This window comes from Podarcis bocagei (assembly GCF_964188305.1).
Source record: "Podarcis bocagei genome assembly, chromosome: 7".
NCBI classification, from domain to species: domain Eukaryota; kingdom Metazoa; phylum Chordata; class Lepidosauria; order Squamata; family Lacertidae; genus Podarcis; species Podarcis bocagei.
This window is the reverse complement of record NC_138132.1, coordinates 5,646,976-5,674,190: the sequence shown is the minus strand read 5'-3', so window position 1 is coordinate 5,674,190 and position 27,215 is coordinate 5,646,976. Positions and strand designations below refer to the sequence as shown.

The 27,215-nt window shown below is 55.0% G+C and overlaps 1 protein-coding gene across 1 annotated transcript; it reads left to right on the top strand.

Annotated features, from left to right (window-relative positions):
- On the top strand, positions 1 to 25,743 carry AKT2 (AKT serine/threonine kinase 2). The gene is made up of 14 exons (XM_081200474.1): positions 1 to 153; positions 9,416 to 9,529; positions 13,115 to 13,243; positions 13,491 to 13,602; positions 13,856 to 14,009; positions 14,837 to 14,968; positions 15,808 to 15,873; positions 16,775 to 16,843; positions 17,213 to 17,335; positions 18,481 to 18,609; positions 19,737 to 19,951; positions 20,902 to 20,989; positions 21,180 to 21,282; positions 21,476 to 25,743. The coding sequence occupies exons 2-14, from the start codon at positions 9,484 to 9,486 to the stop codon at positions 21,553 to 21,555; spliced, it is 1,446 nt and encodes a 481-aa protein (XP_081056600.1). The 5' UTR covers positions 1 to 153; positions 9,416 to 9,483; the 3' UTR covers positions 21,556 to 25,743.
- The last annotated feature ends 1,472 nt before the right edge of the window (positions 25,744 to 27,215 follow it).

Genomic DNA, 27,215 nt, shown 5'->3' with positions numbered 1-27,215 from the left:
CCGCCTCCGCCCCTCCCCCTCCTTCCTGCATGCGTGGGCCCGGCGGGGGGCGGGGTTTCCGGGAGCGCGGGCGCCGTCGGGCCTGACGCGGCGGCGAGGATGAGGATGGCGGCCCTGAGGGGGCGCCGGTAGCGGCGGCGGCGGAGGAGCCAGGTAGGCCGCGCCCCCCCCGCCCTCAGTGGTATCGCCCGGAGAGACGCAGGCGCGAGCGCGGGGCACTGTGGGAGGCGAGGGAGGGGGAGCGCGAGGCAGAACTATCGGGCGGGGGGGGGGACGTGGGAGCGAACCATGGGCGCGGGGGGAGCAGAGGCGGCCGCGGGCGGGGCCTGCGCGGAAGGCCGAGCTGGGCGGGGGGGGCTGCCTGGGGGGAGGAGGGGGAGGCAGGGCGCCCCTCCCCCAACACGCGGCCTCTCTGCCCGCGCTGACCGCCCTCCCTCCGGCCTTGGGAGGCAGGCTTGCTCGCGGAACCGCAGGGTGGGGCGGGACCCCCAGGGGTCATCTAGCCCAACCGCGCTCCTCGGCAGCCGTGCGGTACTACGTCACGACCGAAGCATCCCCGGCAGGCGGCCACTACGCCCAGAATCGCAGGATCGGAAGAGTAGAGCTGGGAGGGGATCCCAGGGGTCATCTAGTCGTACCCTATGCTAGGCGGCCATCACAACCGAAGCATCCCATGCAGATGGCCCCTGCGAGAAGGGTGGAGCTGGGAGGGGTCCCCAGGGGTCTTCTAGCCCAACCCCCTGCAGTGCAGGAGTGACAGCTAAAGAATCCCCGCGTCCACCGCGCTCAATTGGGTGCCCCCTCCAGAGAGAGTCTGTTCCCCTGTCTCGCTGCGTCTCTCGCTGGGTCTCCAGATGCCAGCCGAGGAGGCCCCTTTGCTGCCACCCCCCACCACCACCCCCGGCTCACACAGCTACTTATGGGATGGTATTGCAGCAGTTCTGGCGCTGCCCTGCTTCAGGTGAGCCACCGAAGACACAAATTGCACTGCAAGGGGGTTGGGCTGGATGACCCTTGGAGGTCCCCTCAACTCTAGGGCTCTGTGGAATTGCCTTCCTAAGGGTGCTGCCAGGAGCTGCTGCCACCTGAATGGCAACCTAGGGCCTTGTTTGGTCTTCACTCCACACACCAAACTGTTTTTTTTTTGGGGGGGGGCAGTTCTGGGTAGGCTATCTTGACACCTTTGCTTGCTCCTTATGGGCAGTGCTACTGGCTTCCTACTATTCTTCCAAGTTGCTCATGCATATGTGGAGAATGTATCCCATTTCTTCCCATTTGGAAGCTCCCTCGTGGCCAGCTGATGATAAAAAGGGAGCCATAGGCTAGGCAGATGCTCCTGGTCACACCCAGCAAGGTAGCAGCTCCAGTCAGTATTGCATAGTGGTTAGAGCTGGGCTAGGAACTGTGTGTCCAGGGTTCAAGTCCCCATTTGGCCATAAAACTCACTGGGCGTGACCCTGGGCCAAATTCTTAGCCTAACCTACCTCGCAGGGTGGTTGTGGGGATAGAACAGGGAGGGAGGGAGCCCTGCAGGGCACATTGAGCTGTTTGGGAGATGCAGCCCAGCCAAGCAATTTGTGGAGGAGAAAGGAGATGAGGAATAGTGTGGGTCTGTATGTACATGTGTTTACGTACTGGTGCTCTCTTAAGCACGCCTGTATGATGCCAGGAGATGCCAAGAGCTGCTCCTCCTTGCCAGAAGCTGCATTTGGGTTGCCCTTGTGGGAAGGCTGCACCTCAGAGCTGCAATCTAGTACCAAGGTGCGAGGAGCTTGGGGTTTTGTTTTGAAGGGGCCTTGCTTTGGAAACCACCCCCTGTGTTTGGGGGAATCCACAGGGGCTGCTGTGGCTGGATGTCAGCTGACTTGCTAACCGCTGGGTCGCTGCTCTGCGCCTTGTTTTGGGGCCTTCTCTTGACACATCACCCACATTCGCTGCCCTTTTCCGTCTGGCTTCTTTGGTCTGTTGGCCTTTGGATGTTGTTGATCTTGGGCCACAGCGCACACGGTTATGACTCATGTTGCTTCCCTTCTGTTTCTTTGGTTGCATTTGAATGCACACGCAGAGGGAAAGTTGTCTTCCCCAGCATCTGGACACTAAGCTGCCCTTACCGGTGTGTTTGTAGGATAGTCCTGAGAAACCGGCACTAGAGCAGCAGACCTCGGGGGTGGTTTTGGGGGGACCGAGGCATGCTAATCCTGCCAGTTCCAGGCTTTGGGTGCCTGCCAGCCTTCCCGGAGAGGTTTTGTCCCCTTAGCTGAAGACCACATTCCAGACTAGAGCACATGGTGCTAGGCTTTTGCCTGTAGCATAGGGGAGTGGGTTTGCCTGCCTCGTGGAGGTCGGGAGCAGATGAATCACTGCTGGGGCCTTGGCTCTTTCAGACCACATTTTCTGCACTTGGGCAGGCAGCAGGCTTCCAGGACGGTTACCAGGCCCCCCTCGTCCTCTGTTACCTGTTTCAGTCCACCTTGCAGTGACACCTGAGTGCTGGGCGTTTCAGGGTGTATAACTCGTGTGTTCTGGCTCCTGTGCATAGAAGCCCCCTGCTTTCTGCTCCTTGGGCTTCAATCCCTTCACCTGGATCTCTCCGTTGTGCGGGGTTTGCACGAAGGAGCAGGGTGTTCTTATGAAGGCCCCAGCAGGCCACTAAAAATAACTCAAGAGTCGCTGCTCGACATTTAGGAAATGTGCCTTGCTCTTGGACGGTGCGCTCACTTCCTCCTGCAGGGCCTGCCCTTGGAATGTCTGCGCTGGGATGTAGCAATGGCCGGACTTGAAATTCCACTCTCGGGAAGAGAGATCTTGAAGAGGGGAGCATCCGCTTCAGATGCCTTCCTGGGAAAACGAACGGTGCGAGGAGAGGGTCCTGGTGGAATGGGCAGTGGCTTTCCTTTCTGTAATAAAATATATATATTGCGAAGAAGCTGGATAAGTTTGATGGGGGAGTAAATAAATTGTGTATTACACAGCCACAGGATTTAGGAAAAGGAGGAAGGTTCCACAAGAGTGCTTCAATCTGGATAGGTCATTGGTGTGTAGGCTTTGCAGAGAAACAGCATGTGTGGGGAGAGGGAGGGGTCAGCTGCTTCTGTCTCCCCCCCAGAGCCCTCCTGGTAGATTGAGGAGAGAGCTTTGCCCCTTGGTGGTGTCGAGGTTTGGGGTATTGGGCCATGACTCTCTTGTTCCTCCAGCTCTTGCCCCCAGACCTCCTTTGGAGGCACTTGAACCCATTTTGTAAATTTGGGTAAGAAGGAGCTGCAAAGTTCTCGTGGCCTGAAAGTAGTAAATCTGCTCTGCTTTAAGCCTTGAGCCAGTCAGTGCACCAAAATTACAAAAGCTTTGAAAGAATTAAAAGCATTCAAGTGCAAAAGCTCAGATGCAAACTGTTGCCTTCACAGGTTTGGGGGCTCCTCCTAACTGTTCCCTGGGCCTGTTTGTCAAATGCTTTTCCCACCTGTTTGTTGTTAATCTTAGCAGCTCACAAGTTCGTGTTGACTGTGAAAAGCGCAGTTCCCTTTCCTAAACATCTTCTTGTCCCCTCAGCAGGTTAAGCAGTGTTTAACTTCTAAGAATAGAGCGGTGTCTGTCCGAAGGCTGGACACTCTGCTTGCGCCCAGAGAAGCTGCCCTGGCTTGGCTCTTAGCCTCCCCGCTGGATCTCTTGTGCTCTCAAATCATATTTTTTTGATGGCGACAGCAAGGAATTGACCATTATAACAATGGACTGCATGCAATGCTATTCCTCCTCGGAGTAGACCCACTGTGGTTAATGAACATGGTTAATAGAGGTTCATTAATTTCAAAGGGCCTGCTCAGAGTAGGACAAGCATTGGCTACCACCCTGCATGTTATAGATCAGGTATGTCCAACAGGTCGATTGATTTACCTGCCGATCGCGGGTGTGTCCCTGGTGTCGATTGCTGTAATAAGTAAAGTGAAAGTGATTGCCTGGGTGTTCCTTACCCATCCCCCAAAAGCTCAACAACTTTGGTCAATCAACTCCTTAAAAAAAGGTAGATCACAGCCAATTTTTCTATACGTACTGGGAGAATAGATTGCAGTCTCTTGGGAGTTGGACGTACCTGTTACAGATTGCCAAGACCCCTTAATCCTAGCTGTTACAAAGGTTTTACAACAGGGCTGGGGGGTGGGATGAGGGAGGCATCTGTTGGCTTTCCAGATATGGACTCCATCTCCCATTGGCTTGAGCCACCATGGCCAATGGTCAGGAATGATGGGACTTGTAGTCAGTCAACACCTGTGTCCCTCTCAGACAGCTGTGTCCTCTCTTTCCTTAACTCCAACCAATACCTCTCCCTTCCCTCTCTATCGCACTCAGCGTGTTTTTCCTCTTCCTGGGGACCAGCCCCCCTCTTCCTCCCCCCTCCTGTTCCACAGGGTCACATCTTGGAGAGCGTAAACAACTCTGGTGCTCGCAATATCTGAGTCACACATGCTCTGCAAGTCAACAAGTCTCTCTTCTCTCTCCCCCCCCCCCCACTGCCTGCCCTCCCGCCTCCCTCCCTGTGGGGTGAGCATTGCTGCTCTTGTGTGTTCAACCAGGGAGAGGAATTGGGATTAGGTGCTCTTCCTCTCTCTGCAGCAGCAACAGCAGCTGTGGCTTGGTGGCCTGGGATGGGGAAGCAGCCCAGCAGCCTATGTGGTAGGGAACAGGTGTACAAAATGGAGGGGGGGGGAGGAAAAAGACCAGACACCCTCTCTGAGGGGTGTGCTTATGTGTGTGTGCCTCTCCAGGGAATCATAGAATCTTAGAGTTGGAAGGGACACCCAGGGTCATCTAGTCCAACCCCCTGCAATGCAGAAATCTCTGCTAAAGCATCCCTGACAGAGGGCCATCCAACCTGTTTAGAAACCTCCAAGGAAGGAGAGTTCACCGCCTCTCGTGGGGGTCTGTTCCACTGCTGAACAGCCCTTAGTGTAAGAAAGTTTCCCCCCCGAATGTTTAGTCAGAATCTCCTTTCTTGTAACTTGAAGCCATGGGTTCGAGTCCTACCCTCCAGAGCAGGAGAAAACAAGCTTGCTCCATCTTCCATGTGACAGCCCTTAAGATATTTGAAGATGGCTCTCATATCTCCTCTCCTTTCCAGGCTAGACATACCCAGCTTCTTCAACCGTTCCTCATAAGGCTTGGCTTCCTGACACTTGATCATCTTGGTTGCCTACACACCTCTACACACCTTCCAGCTTGTCAACATCTTTCTTAAATTGAGTTACCCTTAATTGGGCACAATATTACCAGTGTGGTCTAGCCAAGGCAGAAGAGAGTGGGACTATTACTTCCCTTGATTTGGGCACTAGACTTCTGTTGATGCAGCCTAGAATAGCATTAGCATTTTTTGCTGCTGCATCTCAATGTTGACTCATGTTCAGCTTGGGGTCCACCAAGACCCCTAGATCCTTTTCACATGTACTGATAGTAAGCCAAATGCCCCCCATCCTTTCTTTGTGCATCTGGTTCTTCCTGCTTAAGTGTAGAACCTGACATTGAGAATCATTTTGTTAGCTTGCGTCCAGTTCTCTAATTTGTTAAGGTCATTTTGAATTCTGATTCTGTCTTCTGCAGAATTAGCTACCCCTCCCAATTTGGTGTCATCTGCAAATTTGATGAGCATCCCCTCAATTCCTTCATTCAAGTCATTTATAAAGACGTCAAACAACAACGGGCCCAGGACAGAACCCTGCGGCACCCCACTTGTCACTTTTCCCCAGGTTGACGAGAAACCATTAATGAGTACTCTTTGGGTTCAATCATTCAACCAGCTACACATCCACTTAACATTTACCTCATTCAACCCACATTTTACCAGCTTCCTCACAAACATATCATAGGGGACTTTGTCAAAAGCCTTACTGAAATCAAGATAGATACACTATGTCCACAGCATTTCCCTAATCCACCAAGTTTGTAATTCCATCAAAAAAGGAAATCAGATTGTTCTGATGTGACTTATTTTTGAGAAACCCATGCTGGGTCTTAGTAATCACAGCATCCTTTTCTAAATGCTCACAGACCAACTGATGAACTACCTGTTCTAGGACCTCCCCTGGTATCGATGTCAAGCTCACCGGTCGGTCGTTACCTGGGTTCTCCTTTCCCTACTTTTTGAAGATGGGGACAGCATTTGCCCACCTCCAGTCTGTAGGGACCTCACCCGTTCTCCAAGAATTCTCAAAGATAATAGACAAAGGCTCTGAAATTACAGGTGAGGGGGTGATGGTTTTTAACCCCCCCCCCCGGCTAACACTCCTTGATCATTTTCTTGCAACCTTTGCTTGGGAAGACAACCCTCTGGGAAATAGGAGGAGTTACAAGGTTGTTCTTGCTTTTTGATAAAACACATCTGGGTGGGGCGACTCCAGAAGCAGCATTGGATCCTGGGGGAGGCCTGGAAGTCCTTGGGCCCCTGACCTAGACCCCCGCATTGCCCCGCCCCCCATGGCTGCCTGCTGACATCAGGAGCCTCATTTTGTCATGAGATCTTCCAGGCCGCACAGTCCCTCCTGCTTCCAGTTCTCCAGGCTGCAGCCTTGCAGGACCCCAAGTTCTCTGCCTTGTCCCTTCTGCTGGAGGAGCTGGGCGAACCAGGCCAGCAAGGACTCGTTCCTGGAGAGCTGGACCCGAGTTCTCTCACTCAGAGAGAAGCAGAAGAGCAGGTGCAGCTCAGAACACCCACTTGGCTTTTACCCCTTCCATCCATTCCCAGAGGGGGGATCGTGTTTAAAAGCAGCAGCAACAAACCCAGACCCCTCTTTCCATTGTTTAAAACTTGCATTTCTTACTTTCACCAGCTGCCCTTTCTGCACAGAAGAAGGGTCTCTTTGCCACCCATTGGCCAGGTGGGTTTTGGGTTTACAGACCAGACTCTGCATCTTGCTGCCCGTCTCCCTTCTCAGCTAAAGGTCCTGCCCACTGGGCGCCAACAGCTGTGACTGTGACAGGTGCAGTCTCACCTTTGTTGCCTAAGCTGTAGCAACCTGCAGGCTGGACTACTGCAATGCTTTATATGTGGGGCTGCCTTTGAAGAAGGTTCAGGAAACCGCAGCTGGTGCAGAATTTGGTAGCCAGACAGTCTGCACATACAACACCAACTCTGGCTTGACTGCACCGCCTGCCAGTTAGTTTCCAGGCTCAATTTGAAGTGGTGGTTGTGACCTATAAAGTCCCCCAAGGACCGACCCAGACCCTGCAATCATCACCTGAGGCATTTAGTTTCCTCATTTACTGGCGTGGGATCTGTAAGTCCCACCTTTTCCCTGTCAAACTGTGTTCTGGCTTAATTGATCTTGCTTTGCTTGCAAGGGGCTGTGGGCCAGTTTCCGGGGAAAGTGTCTAGCCAGTGTGACAAACGCCATTGCCTTTTTCCTGTTAAAAGGTGTTTTGTGGGGCCAGGGAGTAGCCATGCAAAATAAAGGGCTTTTATTCAGGTGCTTTTGAGTGGCGCTTCTCAGTCAAAGACACAGGAGGTCTGCATGTCGGCCTCTTAGACCAGCCCCCCCCATCCCCATTTCATTTGCAGGCCTCTGCAATTTCCAAGAGTCCCCTGGGCTCTTTTCCACCTACTCTCCCTTTTCCTCCTCCCTGGGCAATCCCTTTGCCCCACAGTTCCACGCTGGGCACCAGCAAAGGTGGGTTTCTGGCGCCTGTTGTCGCCCTTCGGAGGTTACCTTTGTTCCCCACCCGTCTCCTCCAGCTGCTTGGGGAGCAAAGCCAGCTGGGTGGAGGGGGGGGTGGCAAGAGGTCTGGCGCTCCCCATTGAGCTCTGCAAGGCTCTGCCCTTTTGCCCAAATCTCTGTGCCTGCCTCCAGGAGTGGAGCCGCTGTGTCTGGATCTGGCTCCCTGCGGGGAGGGGGGCATTTTCACTCTTACGTAAATGACTCCCAAGGCCTGTCGCAACCCCACCGCCATTGCTGTCAGCCTCGGCCTCTGGAGCAACACAGAAGGCCGCCAGAGCTTTGCACAAGCACCTTCCTGGCTGGGCAGGGGGACCTCTCACTCGGTGTCAACACGCAAAAGCCAGCCTGGCGTCCTTTCACCCAGTGGGCGACCTCCATGCTCTCGCCTGGCCTCAGCTGAGCTGCGTTTAGGCCGTGGGGCTCAGAGTGGGCCTTTCTTCTGAGTCTCATGAGCCCAACCCTGGAAATGAGGCTGGCCCCCCTCCAGGAGGTCCGGCAAGGCCAGAGCTACAGGGTCCTCCTCGCTGGTGGTCTCTGGCGGTTTCAGGTGGCTGGTGAATTGGGGGCGAGGGGGAGGCACCAAGCTGGCCTTCTTCCCGGTGTGCCAGGATTCTCAGTGTGGGGATTTTTGTGGCACCGAGTGAGCCTTTAAACAGGTGTTTCCACCTGTCCGCCCCCCTGATTCTGAAACTGTAGATGCCCAGGAGGACTGTGCTGGCTGGGGCAATTCAGCCCTCACCTGTTATCTGTGACCCGCCAAGGGGGAAGGGGATTCCTTGCCTCCTGCGTCGACAGTGGACCTGGGGGGGGGGCTGTTATACAGCAAACCACTCTGCTCACTTGGGCTCCCACCTTCAGAATGTCACCCAAGCATCAATGAACTGGCCCTTGGGAAAGAGGAGGGTAATGAAAGGCCCCCCTCCACAGTCCTAGCACCCCCCTGCACATTTGTTCAGTGCCCCGCTCCCAAATTGCATGGGGGGGCAGCCCTTTCCCTGCTTCTCTGGCGGCATCTTTGGGCTAGTCTTTGAACCCCTCTCCCTCTTTAATCCCATCAGGTGCCTGGGATTAATCTTTCTCTAGCTGTTTGTTTTCGTGGTTGGCCAGGGCTGCTCTCTGGTCTGAGCATTGGCAGCTCCCAAGGGCCTCTTATCTGCTGCTGGCGGTGCCTGTTATCAGGGGGGCAGATAAGGCCAAGGGGAAGTTGCCAGCAGGTGTAAGCATCATCGCAGGGACGGGGAGACCCCCATTGCCCTTGGCTTCGAATACCTCCCTAACAGGGGTGGGGGGTCCCTCAGTCACCCCAGCCTTCCCCTTCCTCTGTGTCCAATGTTGAGAGCTGCTGCATAGGCTTTCCTGGGCCCTGGAGGTGGCAGCGTCTGGCTTTGCAGAGCAGCTCAGTTCCCTGTGCAAGACCCCCTCCGTTGGGGAGACCCGCCTTGCCCTGGGCTGGGCCAGTGGCCTATCCCTGGGGATCTAAGCCTTCCCAAGGCTGGTGAGGCCCCCTGCTTCCACAGGGAGTCAGGGCTGGCACCTGCTGTGACTTTTGAGGGATCCACCTTGTTTGGGAAGAAGGTTGTTTTCAGTGTGGTGCTGGGGACACTAGCAGTGAGGGGGAGGGAGGGAGGCCCTATAACTGTGGGAGACAGATTCTTCACCATCCCCAGAGGTTGATGAGCCTGGGACCCATACTGCCATTGTTCTCTTCTCTTCTGCAGGTCACCAGTCCACCTGCGGCTCAGTGGGCAGAATCTAGTCCCTGTGAGCTCAACACGGCCACGTCAACATGAATGAGGTGTCGGTCATCAAGGAGGGCTGGTTGCACAAGAGAGGTGAGCAATGTACACACACACACACACACCTGAGATTTGTCAGAGGGGGCTGAGAGGTTCTTGCTTTCCTGGAAGTGGGGGTTGTGCCCTGGAGGTTGCTGCACCAGGCTCTGGGTAGGACAGAGCCCTGTTATGTCTGGAGCCTTCAGTAGGGAGCCTGTCTCTTAAGGCATCTAAGTTGTTGGGTGTCTGTTGCACCTCTGAATGAAGCCTGTGTTGACTTCCTTTTACTGTTGGCTTCTGGACAGAGCTTAGCCTCCCTCTGTGTCCCTGAGGGGCCTGTTGCTGCTGCTGCCCCCTCCTCTATGTTATCTCTGCATTCTTAGGTCAAAGTGCAGGTGTCCCCCGGGCCGGCTCATGGAGAGAAGAGCGCTCCCCATGGCTGCCTCGCGGCTTGAGCTTCTGGGTTGGAGGAGCATCGGAGCCCAAGCTCCTGGGAAGCGTGCAAGGCTGAGAAGTGTGGGCCCCCTTCGTATCTTGTGTACAGTTGTAGTGCAAAAGAGGGGAAGCAGAATGGTCCTGGGGCTGGAGCAGCTCGCTTTGGGAGCTTTTTAGTTTAGGGGAAAGGGCAAGTATTGGGGGACGTGAGAGAGGTGCGCAGAATTGTGTGGGGAGAAAGTGGGCAGAGAAGTTTTTCTCTATATAATATAATATTATTTATACCCCGCCCATCTGGTTAGGTTTCCCCAGCCACTCTGGGCGGCTTCCAACCAAAAATAAAAAAAAACTATACAGCATCAGACATTAAAAACTTCCTAAACAGGGCTGCCTTCGGTTGTCTTTTAAAAGTAAAATAGTTGTTTATTGCCTTGACATCTGCTGGTATAGCGTTCCACAGGGCAGGCGCCACCACCGAGAAGGCCCTCTGCCTGGTTCCCTGTAACTTGGCTTCTCGCAGTGAGGGAACGGTCAGAAGGCCCTCGGAGCTGGACCTCAGCGTCCGGGCAGAACGATGGGGGTGGAGACGCTCCTTCAGGTATACTGGGCCAAGGCCATTTAGGGCTTTAAAGGTCAGCACCAACACTTTGAATTGTGCTCGGAAACGTCCTGGGAGCCAATGAAGATCTTTCAGGACCGGTGTTATACGGTCTCGGCGGCCACTCCCAGTCACCAGTCTAGCTGTCGCATTCTGGATTAATTGCTAGTTCTGGGCCCATCCAGTAAAGCTGAATGTTTGGCAGATTCGGGACAGACAAAAAGAAGCCATTTTCCATGCAGCAAATAGTTAAACTCTGGAACTCCCTCCCACAGGAGGCAGCGATGCCCACCAGTGCGAATGGCTTTAAAAGAGGAGGAGATGGATTTGTGGAGGAGGACAAGGCTGTATTGTTTTTAACACTTGATTAGAAGCCGCCCAGAGTGGCTGGGGAAACTCAGCCAGATGGGCGGGGTATAAATAATAAATTATTATTATTATTATTATTATTATTATTATTATTATTATTATTATTATTATAGCAGCATCTGCTTGCCAGGGGGGCTGTGTGCCTCCTCCAGCATTGCAGGGCGCTTGCTCCAGTGGATGGGAATCTAGAGCGGGGAGAGTCCTGCTCATGGCTCCCCATTGGGGCAGCTGGCTGGCCACTGGAAGAAAAGAACACAGGACTAGATGGGCCATTGGCCTCATCCAGCCCGCTTGTCTTACGTTCTTGGGGTGCAGGAGTGCCGACTCCTTTGCACACGGTTAGACATTGCCTGCCTGACCCTTTCTGCCTGCAATTCTCTGCTGTTTGGAGGGCAGCATGGAGGTGGCCGGCATGGGCTTGGCGAGGAGGCATCCGTGGGGCACACAAGAGCAGAAGCTCCCTCCTTGTCCCTAGATGCCCCGCTCCCCGCAGTCTGTGCACGAATGAATGAATTGATTTATTTTGGTCACTGACCAGAATCCCGGTCTGTGCAGTTTTCTTCTGCTCTCCACACTTGGTGTCCTGGACTCCTTGGCTTTTGCTAGTCAACACTTGTGGAGGACAGACTGTGAAATCTGGGGTGAGCAATGGGGATGTTTATTGCCAGAGCCATGCCTTTCAGCACAAGCCTCTTGCTCCTGAAATCCCTCTTTGTCCCCCCACTTCAAGTCCCCTCCTTCTCCCTTCTCCCTCCATGGCAGTCCCAGCTGTCCCCTGAGCTGCTTCCCATCCCGTAGGGCTGTGGCTCCAGCAAATTCCTCCTCCTGCTCCTGCAGACAAATATAGATAGCAGCTGGTGGCAGCAGCAGCCAGGTCTGCCCAGAGGCTATTTTGGTCCCTGGAGCCAGAGGAGCGGGTGGAGGGGGCTGCCTGGCCCTGCTGGGGGAAGCCCCCCCCCCTGTGCTGCCACTGGGCCCTGCTGAGGAGTGAAGGTGCCCTCGCAGCCTTGGCTTCCGCAGGCCAAAGGGGGAGCCTGGCCCTGGGAGAGGGCCAGGTTGAGCCACCTCTCAGAATGGCTCTTGCCAGAAGCCAAAAGAGGTCTGGCTCTGGAGACGTGCTGGGAGGGGCAGCCCACCTCACCCCTGTGCACTGGAAATCCTCACTGAACCCTCCATAGCGGCCTGCAGGTGTTTTACCAGGTGTGTCTTTAAGGAGTACAGAGTTCCCGTATTTTTCGCTCCATAAGACGCACCTGACCATAAGTTGCACCTAGTTTTTAGAGGGGGAAAGCAAGGAAGAAAATATTCTGCGCAGAGCATGTAAGCGGCTCTTGCTTTTCATGCTTTCAACCCTTCCCTCCCTCCTCCTGCTTCGCTGAGAAGCCAGCAGAGCAAGAGCGATAGCTGCGCAGCACCTCTTCTTCTGCTAGCTTCCCAGCAAAGCAGGTTGAGACGAAAGGGAGTCCTTACAAGGGGGCGCTGAGCAGAGCCTGGCAGTGGCTCTTGCTGGCTTTTCCTGGAGGTGGGGGAAGGGACAGAGGGCAGCCTGTCAGTCCCTTCTCCCACCTCGCGGAAAAGCCCCAAAGAGCCGCACACACGCTCCGCACGGCTCTTTAAAGGGAGCGCTGAGCAGAGCCTGTGTGCGGCTCTTGGGGGCTTTTCCCGGAGGAGGGAGAAGGGACTGACGGGCTGCCCTTCTCCCTCCACGGGGAAAAGCCAGCAAGAGCCGCACACACGCTCTATGCGGCTCTTTAAAGGGAGCACTGAGCAGAGCCTCCCGCCTGCATTCACCCCATAAGACGCACACACGTTTTCCCTTACTTTTTAGGAGGGAAAAGGTGTGAAAAATACGGTAATCTATGGAACTCGTTCCTGCAGGAGCTGGTAATGGCTGCCAGCCTGCATTGGAAAGATTCATGGAGAAAGAGGAGGCTTGAGAACAGGATACTGGGCTTCATGGGTCTCCTTTGGCCTCATCCAGCAAGCTGCTCATGTCCTTATGGCAGGGGTGCAGAGTCCGGCTCCAGGTGCCCTGAGGAAGCGGACGAGGGCTGGGCTTGGCCTGCTCAGCTTCCCTTGGCAGAGCAAGAATCCCTTGCCAGCCTTGGAGGGGAATCTGCTGCCAGGGGCGTCAACGCTGTTGGGTTGCAGGGCCTTTTCAAAGGCAGCCTCCTGGCAGGCACTCTGCACGTGCCTCTCGCCCCCTCAGGCCCCTCATGCCTCACCCTTCTGCTTCCCAGGGGAATACATCAAAACGTGGAGACCCAGGTACTTTCTCCTGAAAAGCGATGGGTCTTTCATTGGGTACAAGGAGAAGCCGGAGACGTCAGACCACAGCCTGCCCCCTTTGAATGACTTCTCTGTGGCAGGTACGTCCACCCCACCCTCCTACTACCCCTGCCCTGCATATTGGCAGGGACTGCGAGGCTCCCCTGGAGCTCCAAGTGGACTGCAGTTAGAACGCAGCAAAACGCCAACCCTTTCCCTTTCCTCCCACAATGCTGTGCTGGGGGCTGTACACATGTTTTTGAGAGAGGAGGGCAAGTAGGTGAGTCTGCCGCTCCTCTTCCTTGTCCTTGGAGAAGCCCCAGCAGCCCCCTCTTCTTCCTCTTCCAGAATGCCAGCTGATGAAAGTCGAGCGGCCCCGTCCCAACACCTTCATCATCCGCTGCTTGCAGTGGACGACCGTCATCGAAAGGACGTTCCACGTCGACTCCCCCGACGAGCGGTGCGTCTGGCTTTGGAGCGGGGCGCCTGATCCCACCCCACCCTGCTCTCTGGGCCCCTGGGGCAGCTCCACTCGGCCACCCCGGTTCCACCAGGGGTGGGGGCCCTCGCTTGCACCCAGCCTCTGGCTGCTGGAAGGCCTTCGTCCCCGATCCCCGGGCACTGGGACTCTCCCAGCCAGGGACTGGCGCCCGCTGGCCGGCCTTTGTGCCTGGGTGGCTGGAATGCCCTGACTTCCCCTGTGCTGCCCGCAGGGAGGAGTGGATCCGGGCCATACAGATGGTCGCCAACAGCTTGAAGAACCAGGAGCCGGAAGAGGACAGGATGGACTACAAGTGCGGCTCTCCCAGCGACAGCACAGGCGCCGAGGAGATGGAGGTGGCTGTGACCAAGACCCGGGCCAAGGCGGTAAGGAGGGGGCAGGGAGGGGGCTACCTTCCGCTCTGGCTCAGCGGAGCAGGAGGACAAAGAGGTGGTTTCCCCCCGGCTTCGCCAGTCTTTGCCACGCTGACTTTAACTGTGGACATGGACTCACAATGTTCAAGCTTTTCAAATGGTGAAGGAATGGTGAAGGTGCCAAGTTCCCACCAGGAGGCTGATAATGGCCAACAGCAGCCCTGTGTTTTTTTCCTTTAAAAATAAATAATATTAAAAAATAAATAAATTCTAAACAATAAAGAACAAGAAGCATCCTCGTTCCAAAACAGGAGCTGTGAAACACAAAAACTGGAATTCACGTAGGAGCAGCACATGCAATAACTGATTTGGTGCAAAGCCAATATAACATATGGAACTATGAAAGAATGGGACAAAATAATCAAACTACGTATAATGTACAGTACACCAAATCATGATACATGTAAAAAAAATGAAACAAAACGGAAATACAGTGTGCTGTTTTAAACTAGAGGATGCTTTGAGATGGACTAAAGTAATAAAAGGAATTAAGCTTTAATTCTGAATATTCCTATAACGATGGCACTACCTATTGTTAGAAGAGATGCTGTTGTTTTTTCCGCAGGTGAGCCTAGTTCACCAAAGAGGTGGGTGTGATTAGGAAAGTTATGTCAGCCATGCAATAAGAATTCTGTGTTCATGAAATCTATGAAGTCAACCCAAGTTGTAATGAAACTCTCTCTCTTGATTTGTCCTCGTGCAAGTCTCAAAACGTTCAGACCTTCTAAACTGTGAAGGTCCTGTTTTCAACCCAGCCTTGTGTTTTTCCTTGTTAAAAGACCATGAATGACTTTGACTACCTGAAGCTCCTTGGGAAGGGCACTTTTGGGAAGGTCATCCTCGTGCGGGAAAAGGCCACGGGGCGCTACTACGCCATGAAGATCCTGCGCAAGGAAGTCATCATTGCCAAGGTACGGGGCCAAGCGGGGGAGGCAGGGGGCGGAGTGACTTTGACGTGGGGGGCGGAGACACGTCCCAGTTGCGGGGAGGCAGGATTTGCATCCGGGCAGATAGCAGGCCACGCGTCCATCATCAGAGGTCCACATGGCATGACATGCCAGTCGGATTCCCACTGGGGCTGTGCAGAGCCCCAGTAGCCTGTGGGTGACTGAGCAAGGGGCAGAAGAAATGAGAGAGACAGCGAGAGAGGCAGGCAGAAATGCTGGGAATCATTAGAGATATACCAATCCCCCCAACACACTTCCAAAGAGGGGGGTCTCTGTGCAGCCCCACAAAGAGGAGCAGGGCTGGGTGGGGGTGTTGCTTTGGTTCCCCCTGGGAATAATAATAATAATAATAATAATAATAATAATAATAATAATAATTAATTTCATTTATTTATGCCCCACCCATTTGACTGAGTTTCCCCAGCCACTCTGGGCGGCTCCCAACAGAACACTAAAAACAGAATAAAACTTCAAACATTAAAAACTTCCCTAAACAGGGCTGCCTTCAGATGTCTTCTAAAAGTCAGATAGTTGTTTATTTCCTTGACATCTGATGGGAGGTTGTTCCACAGGGCGGGTGCCACCACCGAGAAGGCCCTCTGCCTGGTTCCCTGTAACCTCACTTCTCGCAGGGAGGGAACCGCCAGAAGGCCCTCAGAGCTAGACCTCAGTGTCTGGGCTGGACAATGGGGGTGGAGACGCTCCTTCAGGTATACCGGGCCAAGGCCGTTTAGGGCTATCACTTGCTCATGTCATAATGAGGCCGTTTCGGGTGACGATGCTTTCTTCCCTGTATTTTGAAGGACGAGGTGGCCCACACCGTCACAGAGAGCAGAGTCCTGCAGAACACGAGGCATCCGTTCCTCACGGTACGTACGCATTCGGGAACTTGTGGGACGGAAAGGGTGCCAGTCGTCCTCCGATGCCCTGCGAGATTCTCTGTCTCTGTGAGTGGCTGCTTGTGGGGCCAGAGGGGAGAAAGAACGGAGACTTGGTTCCTTATATGATAGACCAGCGAAGGGGCTGTGAACTGGAAATATCAGGCCAGAAGCCAGACTTTGGGGTTGAACCCGAGAGCTCAAGATGTCGACCCAGTGCGTGGTGGCTGTGAAAACGACAAATTCCATGCTAGGGATCTTTAGGAAAGGGATTGAAAATAATAGTGCCAGTGTCACAATGACATTGCTAGACAGATCTATGGAAGCAGTGAGGGCACCAACCGAGACGGCTTGAAAAGAGTAGGAGACGGGCTTCCAGTTTGCTTGCAAAGGGAAAATGGTGATGCGGTGCGTGCCGTCCGCTTAAGAGACGACCGTTACCGGGATTTCTGTGCGATTGGGGGTGAGTGCCAGGGTTAGACACCCCCCCCCAAAAAAAACCCTTACGGATAGTGAGGTGTCGAGGGGACCAGCTGGGCTGGAAGACGCTCGCTGCAATCACGGAGCCTCGCCACTGTATTGGCAGTGAGTTTAAAAGCTCTCTGCCTTGCATGCATTTATCTTGCAGGATTTCAACAAGGTGGTTGTCACCTGTGTACAGTTAAAACTGCACAACATAGGCTGTGATGGTCCCATATTCCCTTCCTTTGTCTTGGGAGGCACACAAGCAAGACCTGTCAGCAGCAGCTGCCTGGGAAGGCTCAGTGAGAGGGGCTGGGCGCTTGCTGCTGCTTCTCCTGCGCCTAAAGTTTAATAATAATAATAATAATAATAATAATAATAATAATAATAATAATAGGAGGCTGCTGACTCTGTGAACTCCCTTTTCCAGGCACTGAAGTACGCCTTCCAGACCAACGACCGCCTCTGCTTCGTCATGGAGTATGCCAACGGAGGGGAGGTCAGTGACTGCTTTGGGTGCGGGGGGGGGGCGGGGAGAGGGACACAATCCCGCTCTGACAGGAGCCACGTGGCTGAGCACAGTTGCACCCGTGGCCCTGCGGTCCCCAGAGAATCGCCGTTGTCGGCTGCCATCCTTCATTCTTCTTGCTGCTCACCTTCCAGATGTCCCTCTTCCCTCCCCGTCAACAAGCTGTGCTATCATTTTAGGTTATATTTTTCAACTGTTGCTTTATCTGTATTGTCCCTGTTATACCTAGTTGCAAATTCAAATGTGTTCCTATCGTGTTTTATGACTTCCTTGATATTGTATGTGAGCTGGAACTGGTCTGTGGCCGAAATAATAAAATTCAATTCCCTCCCCGTCCAGCTGTTTTTCCACCTTTCGAGGGAGCGAGTCTTCACTGAGGACCGTGCCCGTTTCTACGGGGCTGAAATTGTTTCCGCCTTGGAGTACCTGCACTCCCGGGACGTCGTCTATCGTGACATCAAGGTAACCCTGTGCAGAACACCTGGTCTGGCCTCAGCAGAAGGCGCTCAGGTGGGAAGCGGACCCTGCCTTATGGGGAGAAGTGGGAGCTGTATGGGGCTCCCTTTTCCATAAGAGGTTTTGCCTTTGCCCGCAGCATTGAGCTGGGTAGGGAGGGAAGGGTCAGGAGGAGGAGGAGGTGGCACATGGTACTTTTAAAACTAAAATTCTCCTTGCAAAATTACGAGTCACTCCTTTTTTGTCCCAGCCAAGGGACGCGCAGCGAGCTTCATGGCCAGGCAGGAATTTGAACTCTGCTCTCCCCAATCCGAGTCCAGAATAGAGTCTCAAATGCCCTTGAATGCAATGAAATAGTTAGAATACCAGAAGAATGAATTTGGGAAAGAGCACCAGCAGGCCTGAAAGCAAAACTCTTCCCCTGGTGTGTAGAACTGTAGAGTTGGAAGGGACCCTGAAGGTCCTCTAGTCCAACCCCCTTCAGTGCAGGAATCTCAGCTAAAAGCATCCAAGGCCGACGGCCACCCAAGCTCTGCTTAAAGACCTCCAGGGAAGGACTGAGGGCTTTCCACCTTTCCACGGGGAAGGAGCCAGCAGGTGGGCTTTCTGAGCAAGGCAATCCCAGACTCAAGGCCACTGTAGCCGCTGGCCTCCACCAATGGGCAAGCAGAATGGCATGCCCTCCTTGCAGACATCCTGGGCCCTTCAAGTGGTGTACAGTGATGGAGCAGCCCTTTGAAGGCCTGGAGTCACACTGGGAGCCAGGGCAGCACAAAGACTCTGTCCACACAGCCTGGAGTCGCGCCAGGAGCCCAAATAGGATGTGCCCAGTTGTGAGCTTGGCCACATCTGCTTTAGAGTCATAGAGTGGGGCCACCCAGTCCAACTCCATGCAGTTCAGGAATCTGCTGGCGTACGATTGCAGCAGCTCCAGACCCAGGTGGGGGACCTTGGCTCCCTGGTTTCTGGGATAAGGAATGAAAGGCATGATTTCTCCTGCTGGCTGCCCTCGGGGTCCAGCACGTCGGCTGCTGCAGCTGCTTCTGGCTGTTCCCAGCGTGTCATTCCCGCCACCCACCTCCTGGGGACCCGTCTGAGCAGGATCTTTCCCTCCCCGCCTCGCCCCTGACTTGCCTTTGCGCCTCTTCCAGCTGGAGAACCTCATGCTGGACAAGGACGGGCACATAAAGATCACAGACTTCGGGCTCTGCAAGGAGGGCATCAGCGACGGCGCCACCATGAAGACCTTCTGCGGGACGCCGGAGTACTTGGCCCCTGAGGTATTGGGGGGGGGGCTCTTGCCTGGGCAAGGCCAGCGGCCCAAACAGCCGGGGAAACCGAGGGCTGAGATGATGGGGGTGTGTGTGTCTGGCCTCTCTCCTGCTTGCGGTAGCTGTTGCTGCCCCCTTCGTGGCTGCCAGGGAAGGGCCACCTAGATGGAAGTCACAAGCTATACCCACAAAGGAGGGATGGATTTGTAAACTAAATGAATATTTAATTGTGGCAAAATTAACTGCTATAATGGGACACGGATGGCGCTGTGGGTTAAACCACAGAGCTTAGGGCATGCTGATCAGAAGGGCGGCGGTTCGAATCCCTGCGACGGGGTGAGCTCCCGTTGCTTGGTCCCTGCTCCTGCCAACACAGCAGTTCAAAAGCACGTCAAAGTGCAAGTAGATAAATAGGTACCGCTCCGGTGGGAAGGTAAAGGCGTTTCCGTGCGCTGCTCTGGTTCGCCAGAAGCGGCTTAGTCATTCTGGCCACATGACCCGGAAGCTGTACGCCGGCTCCCTCGGCCAGTAAAGCGAGTTGAGCGCCGCAACCCCAGGGTCAGCCACGACTGGACCTAATGGTCAGGGGTCCCTTTACTTTTTAACTGCTATAATAAGAAATCAGCCAAATCAAAAATTTTAAAAAGGAGTGGAAATGTTTTGATGAATATATGGCAAAATATTGCTCAAAAAAAGATACAGTAACATGCCTAGATTAAAATGTGAAGCACTGGATGGAAGAAAAATTAGTAAGGAAAGATAATAAGAATATATAGATAATTTGAGAAGATTGTAGAATGTAGAATGCTTGGCAGGGGGTTGGACTCGATGGCCCTTGTGGTCTCTTCCAACTCTATGATTCTATTCTATTCTATTCTAAAGATTAGTGTAAATTGTAAAATGTGGAGGAAATCGAGTGGGGGGCGAAGCGGGAGGAGAGAGAAAAGAATAATATGATGGTTTGAGGAAATATAAATGTATGGGGGGGGTGGGGAAGAAATGGTGTTGACTTTCCTACATCTGTATTGTAATGTAATAAGTGAAAACCAATTGGAAGGAAGGAAGGGCCACCTAGATGGACCCGGCCTGCTCCCCTCCACCTCCTGGCTGAGCTGCCCCTGCTTTTCTCCCCCCAGGTGCTGGAGGACAATGACTACGGGCGTGCCGTGGACTGGTGGGGGCTGGGCGTGGTCATGTACGAGATGATGTGTGGGCGCCTGCCCTTCTACAACCAAGACCACGAGCGCCTCTTTGAGCTCATCCTCATGGAGGAGATCCGCTTCCCTCGCACGCTCAGCCCCGAGGCCAAGGCCCTGCTGGCCGGGCTGCTCAAGAAGGACCCCAAGCAGAGGTGGGCTTTTCGTTGCCTGTGTGTGGAAGAGGCTGCCTGGCAGGGGTGGGGCAGCTGCCATGCTGCCATGGAGTCAACGTAGCAGAGCAGATTTTAGCACAGGGATAACTCAAGCAGCGTTGGTTAGTTTCGTAGTTGGGATTACCAAAATGACCTCAGCACCTCCACCCCCATCGTTCAGCCTGGACACTGAGGTCCAGCTCCGAGGGTCTTCTGGCAGTTCCCTCAATGCGAGAAGCGAAGTTACGGGGCCTGGTTCGGTGGTGGCACCCGCCCTGTGCAACGCCCTCCTGTCAGATGTCAAGGAAATAAGCAACTGTTTGACTTTTAGAAGACACCTGAAGGCAGCATTGTACAGGGAAACTTTTTAAGGTTTAATGGTTTATTATGTTTTTATATAAATATTTTGGAAGTGGCTTGGGTGTAAATATTGTTATCATCATGAAATTTTATTGTGGCCTCTTCGTAAGCTGTCCTGGAAGCCTTCCTCCCAGGAGGGATACGGAGAAGCGCAATGAACCCCAAATTCCACTTCCCAGGGTTGTGGGGCAGTGTGCATCAAGGGAAATAAACTGCGGTTTTGGCTGCATTGTTCTTTTGTGACAAGCGAGGAGGGTCTGACTGGGGTGGTGCTTTTGGGGGGAGGCGCTGTACTCTGGGAGAAAGGAGGCTTGGAATGAGGGCAGGCCAGCCTGCTTCTTAGCAGGTGCTTTGGACGACAAAGCCCACCAGTATCCGGCCGCCAGCCCAGGGGGCTGGTGGGAGTTGCCATCCAAAACATCCAGTGGCCACTTGGCTGGCGCAGAATAATGCCAAGGCTGTGGGGCAGCGAGAGAAAATTGTCTCCCCACTGCCCCTTGTGCTGCCACCCAGGTACAGGGACTCCCGCTGGAAATCTCACGCTCCCCCCCAGTTACTGTGGTTACAGGACCCCTTTGTTGTGCCCACAGGTTGGGGGGCGGCCCCAACGACGCCCGGGAGGTGATGGAGCACCGCTTCTTTGCCGCCATCAACTGGCAGGACGTGGTTCAGAAAATGGTAAGGAGAGAGGGCGGCACAGGGGGCCTCTGATGTGAAGACAAAGTACTCATTCCCCTGACCCCCAGCCACTCAGGTTGTGTGGGGAGGGGAGCCTCCTCAGCTGCCCCTCAAGCTGCCTGGGGGAGTGGGGGGGGGTCAGGGTGGCGCCAGGACCACAAAGCGAGCTTGGCCCCCTTTTTCTCCCCAGCTCATCCCGCCCTTCAAGCCGCAGGTGACATCTGAGATCGACACCCGGTACTTTGACGACGAGTTCACAGCACAGTCCATCACCATCACCCCTCCTGACCGATGTGAGTGACAGAATCCTGGGCACCCCAGGGCTCATTTGGTCCAACCGGCAGCCATGGGCTGAGGGTTCGATTCCCCCTTTTGCAGCGCTGGGGGTGGGGTGGGGAATTGTTGCTTTGAATCCGCTTGCGCCCCAGGCGATGAGCAGCTTTCTGCCTCGTTTGACCTGACTCTCCCCTCCTTCTCCCCCCACAGACGACACCTTGGACTCGCTGGAGGCCGACCAGCGGACCCACTTCCCCCAGTTCTCCTACTCGGCCAGCATCCGGGAATAGGGGGGCAGCGGCACTCCCCCTACAGTGCCCCCGCCAGAGCGGCGGCGGGGCTTGCAGGACGCCAGGACACTCTGCAGGGGGAGGGTGCCCCCCCATCTCACTGGCCCTGCAGCGCCCCAAATCGGGGGGCTGGGCAAACAGCCTCCCCCACCAGGCAGCAGCAACAGCACAGGGGGGGGGCCCTGCTTCCCCACCAGGAATCCGCTTGGACCACAGCAGCCACCGCAGCCGCTCCCCCACCTGTTGTCGAGTTTTCAGCGCAGATGGACTTGGGGGAGGCTTTCCTCGACTTTCAAGGACCTGCACCCTGCCCTGACTGGGGGGGGCTGTTTTCGGATGTTTGCTTGGAAAGCTCCCTGGGCAGGAGAAAGTGCATCTCCTCCCACCCCACCCTGCCAGGACGTTGGTGAAGCCAGGTGGGAGGGGGGTCACTGGAGGAAGAGAGACAGGAGAGCCTGGGGGACTCCCAGAGGGCAAACTGACACGGAGCGTGTGCTGCAGAGACACGTTTTCTTGGGGGGGGGAGCTGGACCCCCCCTTTGCCGGATGGCCAGGGACGCTGCGGGGGGAGGTGTGAATACTGGGCCCGTCAAGCCAGGCTTTGCGCAGCAGAGACAGACTGGGTCACCAACGGTTCCGACTAGTAGTGGGGGGTGGGGTGGGGGGGAGATGGGGGGGGCACATCTTTCTGGGCGTTGGAAAGCAGCTGCCCAGAGTTCCTGGGAGCTCTTCTCGGGATGTGTGCAGGGGGTGCCACTGCTGCTTGGGCGGCCTTTAGAGGAGGGCAAGGTGGGCTCACCCCCCTGGTGCCACCGCCCTCCCCTTCCACCCCAGCCTGGTCATCCGCCTCTGCATGGTGCCCTCCTTCACTGGAACGTGGCTGGGTGGGGGGCGGCCAGAGGAAGCCCAGGCTCCTTGGAGGGTCATGGAGTCTCCCGGGGGTTTCCCTCCCTGGTTGGGGGAGCCTCCCTTGCTGTACCTAAACGCTGGCGGTGCGGCTTGTGCAGTTGCTGCTACCTCTTTGACTGCGGGCAAAGCGTTGGCCTGCCTGGAGCCCTGGAGAGTGAAGGAGGGATCGGGCCCTGGGTGATCGCTAGCTCCTCCAGCCTCCAGCAAGCCTCTCCCCCCGTCTTTCTCATGGCTGGTCCAGGGGCTGGTCCGCGCTTGTCCTGGCACAACTGTTAGTGCCCTCCTTCCCTCCCAACAGGCTTGTGGGCTAAAGCAGCCCAGGGGTGGCACTGCCATTTGGGCATGAGAGCCTGCGCCCCTGGGTGTCTGCTTGCGCAGACGGATCTCTCATCCCCCTCCCCAAGCGGTTTCGTTTGGGGTTACCTGGGCAAGATCTCGCCATCTCCCCTTCTTAAGTCTGCTGCCTTGTTCTTGGTGGGGCAGAGGTCCGGTGGCAGAGACATTTGCCTGCTGCGGCGGCAGCGCCCGCCTGGAGAGCAGAAGCAAGGCCCGGGCCAAGACCACCTCCGCCTTGGCCAATGTGGGGCTGCATGGAGTGACGGGGATGTTGCAGGAAGAACTCCTTTTTCTTCCGGGCGAGGGTGGCTCCTGGGCAAAGGGCCTCTGGACTGGCCGGCGCTTGAGTCTGTGTTCATCTGGTTCTGCTTCTTCAAGTCGGCTTCTCCCTCGGCTGGGGCAAGACTTACCCGTGCGCACCCCCCCCCCAAAGTAGCGCAGAATATCCAGGGAGCGGAAGGTGGTCAGGGTGAAAGACTGGGTGTCCCCACCTCCCTCACTGATGCTACGCCCACTGCTCCCCTTTCTATAATGAGCTTTTTAGCAGGGATTCAAACCCCACCACCACCAAATGTGTTTTCGTTTGTGCAGGAGATGGGTGAGGCGGTTGCCCCTTATTTGCTTTTGGTTCGCTTGGCTACCGCAAGGTGGGAATGTTGGGAACCCTTTGCTTGCCCCTTTCTGGAAATGCAAGGAACAGAGCGGGGGCATCGCAGTGCCCAGGGGGGTCGAGAGAGCAGCCCTCGTTCTCCACCAGCTCCTTTGAACCAAAGGGCATTGGGGGAGAACCTGCAGAGAAAGGGGCTCAAAAAGAGGGCAGTGTTTCCAGGAGCCGGGCTGGGGCAGGGGCGGCTTGTGAGGGGGGCAGGAGCCGAGACCTTCCTCCAGAATGGTCCCTTGCCCCCCCCCCCATGGCCTGACTTGACCTCCTTTGGCACAGCATCTCTCTCTCAAAAGGGCTGGGTTTTTGGGGAGAATGAGACTGCTCCCATTGTGCTTTCGGGGCCACTGTAGACCAAGGCCAGTAGAGCAGGGCTGGGGTTGGGGGGGCTTGGCTGAGGGAGCCCGCCCAGACCGCCACTGCAAAGCCCCCTTGTGACCTTGCAGCGACCTAGGCTCCATGCAGGTCAAGCTCTCCGGTGGCCGCACTTAGGCTTCCCCCGGCTGCCCCACGCCAGTTCAGCGCCCTCCTGCCCAGGTGGGCAGCTGCGGAGTCCCAGCCTGGGCAGGGGAGGTCTCCCGACCCAGGTGGGCTGAGCTGCTTTTGCTGTGCCAGGACGGGGGTCCGCAAGGAGCGTGCGGCCTGCCCGTTCATTGCCCGCGGTGGTGGGGTGTGGGGCCGGCCCTCCGCCTTCCTCCACCACAGCAGAGGTGCCTTCCTGGGGTCAATCCCCAGTTCTCCAAGCCTTAACCTCTCCCCTCCTGCCCCCTGCTTCAACGGGAAACATTCCTGGGGGGGCTTTTGGCCCAAGGTCCTGGCGATCTTGGCCGGGACCCCCGTCATTACCTCATGCCTGCCGTGGGGGCAATGCGCAGAGGGGAGAGGGCTGCCTTTCCATCGGTGGGGGGGGGGGGTCCCAGCCTGCTCTCCCCCTCCTCTTGCATATGGTTGAATGTAAACTCGCCTGGTGCAAAAGGTGGGTGGCTCTGGGGGAGGGACACCCCCCCACGGCACTTCTCATCCTTTCTCCCTGGGCTCAGGCCAGCCACGCCCTTCCCCCAAAATGTGACTTTTGCTGCCTTTAGTTTCTGTGGGCCTGGAGCAGAGGGGAAGGCAGAACCTCAGCCCACAATGGGCTCAGCGGCCACCAGCCTCTCTGAAGAGCCTTGGGGGCCTAGCCCCTTCCCACCGTGGCCCCCCCTTTCCATTCCCCACCTGCAGCGGGTGCGAATCTTCACCACCCAGCACTGGGAAGGGAACCCTGCTGGGTTGACAGGCAGCAGGCTGCCTGAGCTCACAACTGGGGGTGGGGGTAGGACGGCTGTGGGCCCCCCCGCAGTGACTCTCCAGGGTGCCCCTTCCTCGCTGCTGTGCCACCCCTGCCTTGGCAAGCCCAGCTTGCTGACGCCACGTGGACACAAGCTGGAAGAGGCTCGGCCGCTCTGAATCGTTGGGCGGCGGAGGGGGGAATGGCAATGGTGATGCCTCCCCACAAGCATGGAGGGGGGTTTGGTGGGGGGCTGCTGAGCCCTTCTGCCCCCTTTGGCCTCCTCTGACCCCCCCTCCACTCGGCCTTTCATTTCAATGCAGGCCTTTGACACTCGTCTGACTCCAAAGCGCCGGCAGCCTTAGAAACCTCCATTTAGGTGCTTAAAGGTTTTATATGACTTCAGAAGCTTTTTTCCCCTCGAGGAAACCATATTTGGATCGCGACTATAACCTTACAGGACTTTTCCGATCCCGTGCGATGTATGTTCTACAGAATTCAGGGGGGGTGGTCCTGGATATAGAGGGAGGGGTGTTACACACACACACACACACACACACACACACACACACACACACACAAACACAAACACGAGGGGGGTTAATAAAGGGGTTTTTTCCACTTAGTTTCCGTAGTTGTGATAGTTGAGGTTTATTAACTTAATACTGACCCTCTTCAGCAGCTTTAGTTGGGACTGCCTGCCTTCTGCTGCTGTGCTGTGTTTTTATCTGCGATATCTCTCTCCAGTGCTGGAAGGCGACTGCGATGGCACTTCTCTTCGCCCGGAGGGGACAGGGGGGCAGGCTCTGGCTCCCCTCCCACCCCGAGCTCACCCACTCAGTTTGTAAAATAAGTTCCGCATGAGAGGCAAGTCCTCCGGAGCGTCTTTGGTGGGGAGGTGTGCCAGGCGAGAGGGGCCTTCCTTGGGCGTCTCCGCGGTGCCTCCCTCTTCTCCTTCCCTCTGCTGCCCTTGGATTTGTACGGTACGAGCAATAAAAGGTTTTGTTTTTCTTTCTAGGGTGTGTCCTGCTCTTCGTTTTGTGTCGCACACGCTTCTTTTCCTTAGACATGCAAGTGCCAAGCCACACTTTCCAAAACCCCCACCCCCATTAAAAACCCTTATTAATTTTTGCATACAGTGGTGCCTCGCAAGACGAAAAGAATCCGTTCTGTGATTCTCTTCGTCTAGCGGTTTTTTTCGTCTTGCGAAGCAAGCCCATTGAAGGATTAGCGCTATTAGCGGCTTATCTGCTGATCGGATCAGCTGATAAGCGGCTTAGCGCTATTAGCTTTTAGCGGCTTATCTGCTGATCGGATCAGCTGATAAGCGGATTAGAAAAAGGGGGGGAAAGGAAAAAAAAAACAGCAGGAACTCGCAAGACATTGTCGTCTTGCGAAGCAAGCCCATAGGAGATTCGTTTTGCGAAGCACCTCCAAAACGGAAAACTCTTTCGTCTAGCGAGTTTTCCGTCTTGCGAGGCATTCGTCTTGCGGGGCACCACTGTATATAAAATGAGTTGCACCCCACAACAACGCCTGTTCCCACAGGAGAAGACAGGATTCAGCATCTTGCCAAATGATGCCTAACCAAAAGGGTATTTCTGCTCTGCTTATACACCCAGCCCTCACTTTCCCCATTGCTTGGTTCTCCAGATGCCAGATCATGGGTAGGCAAACTAAAGCCCGGGGGCCGGATCCGACCCAATCACCTCAATCTGGCCCGCTGACAGTCTGGGAATCAGCGTGTTTTTCCATGAGTAGAATGTGTCCTTTTATTTAAAATGCATCTCTGGGTTATTTGTGGGGCCTGCCTGGTGTATTTACATGAGTGGAATGTGTGCTTTTATTTAAAATGCATCTCTGGGTTATTTGTGGGAATAGGAATTCTTCCTTTCCCCCCCAAAAAAACCATAGTCTGGCCCACCACAAGGTCTGAAGGACAGTGGACCAGCCCCCTGCAGAAAAAGTTTGCTGACCCCTGGTTTAGATGCTCCTGGACCACTCTTCCATCTCGGTGCTTTGGGGGAAGTGTAAAGATGTCCTCTTTCGGCCTGCCATGCAGGTAGCCAAAGTTGGCTGTGGGGTGAGGTGTTTGAGGAGAGACGTTCCCTCTCTTGCAAATCCTGATCCTGCCTTCCTGAGTGTCATTTTCATTAAGCTGAGCTCCTCATCGTTTTAGGCCAGAGCAGTGAGAGAACCCAGAATGGCCCCATGTGAAAATTAATGGACTAAAACGGCATTCCTGTATATCTGAGGCTAAGCATTTTTGACAAAAAAGTTGATTAATTTCAGTATGCATGCTTATCGTACCAGTAATCGGGTGCTGGGCAACACGTTTAAGAGAGCCATTTCTTCAACCTTTGCTCCAGCAGAAGGTGGTGCCTCTTCTAAGATAATTGTGACGTAGACATTAAACAGCTTTAAAAAAGCATGCTTGCTGCCTTCAGAATCTTGTTTCCAAAATGCACAGTACATGCAGACTGAATT

Excerpts from the sequence above, each read along its gene's own strand:
- AKT2 (XM_081200474.1), top strand. The coding sequence starts at position 9,484 with ATGAATGAGGTGTCGGTCATCAAGGAGGGCTGGTTGCACAAGAGAG. Across the intron at positions 18,610-19,736 it reads CGGAGTACTTGGCCCCTGAG|GTGCTGGAGGACAATGACTA; the intron begins GTATTGGGGGGG and ends TTCTCCCCCCAG. Across the intron at positions 20,990-21,179 it reads AGGACGTGGTTCAGAAAATG|CTCATCCCGCCCTTCAAGCC; the intron begins GTAAGGAGAGAG and ends TTTTCTCCCCAG.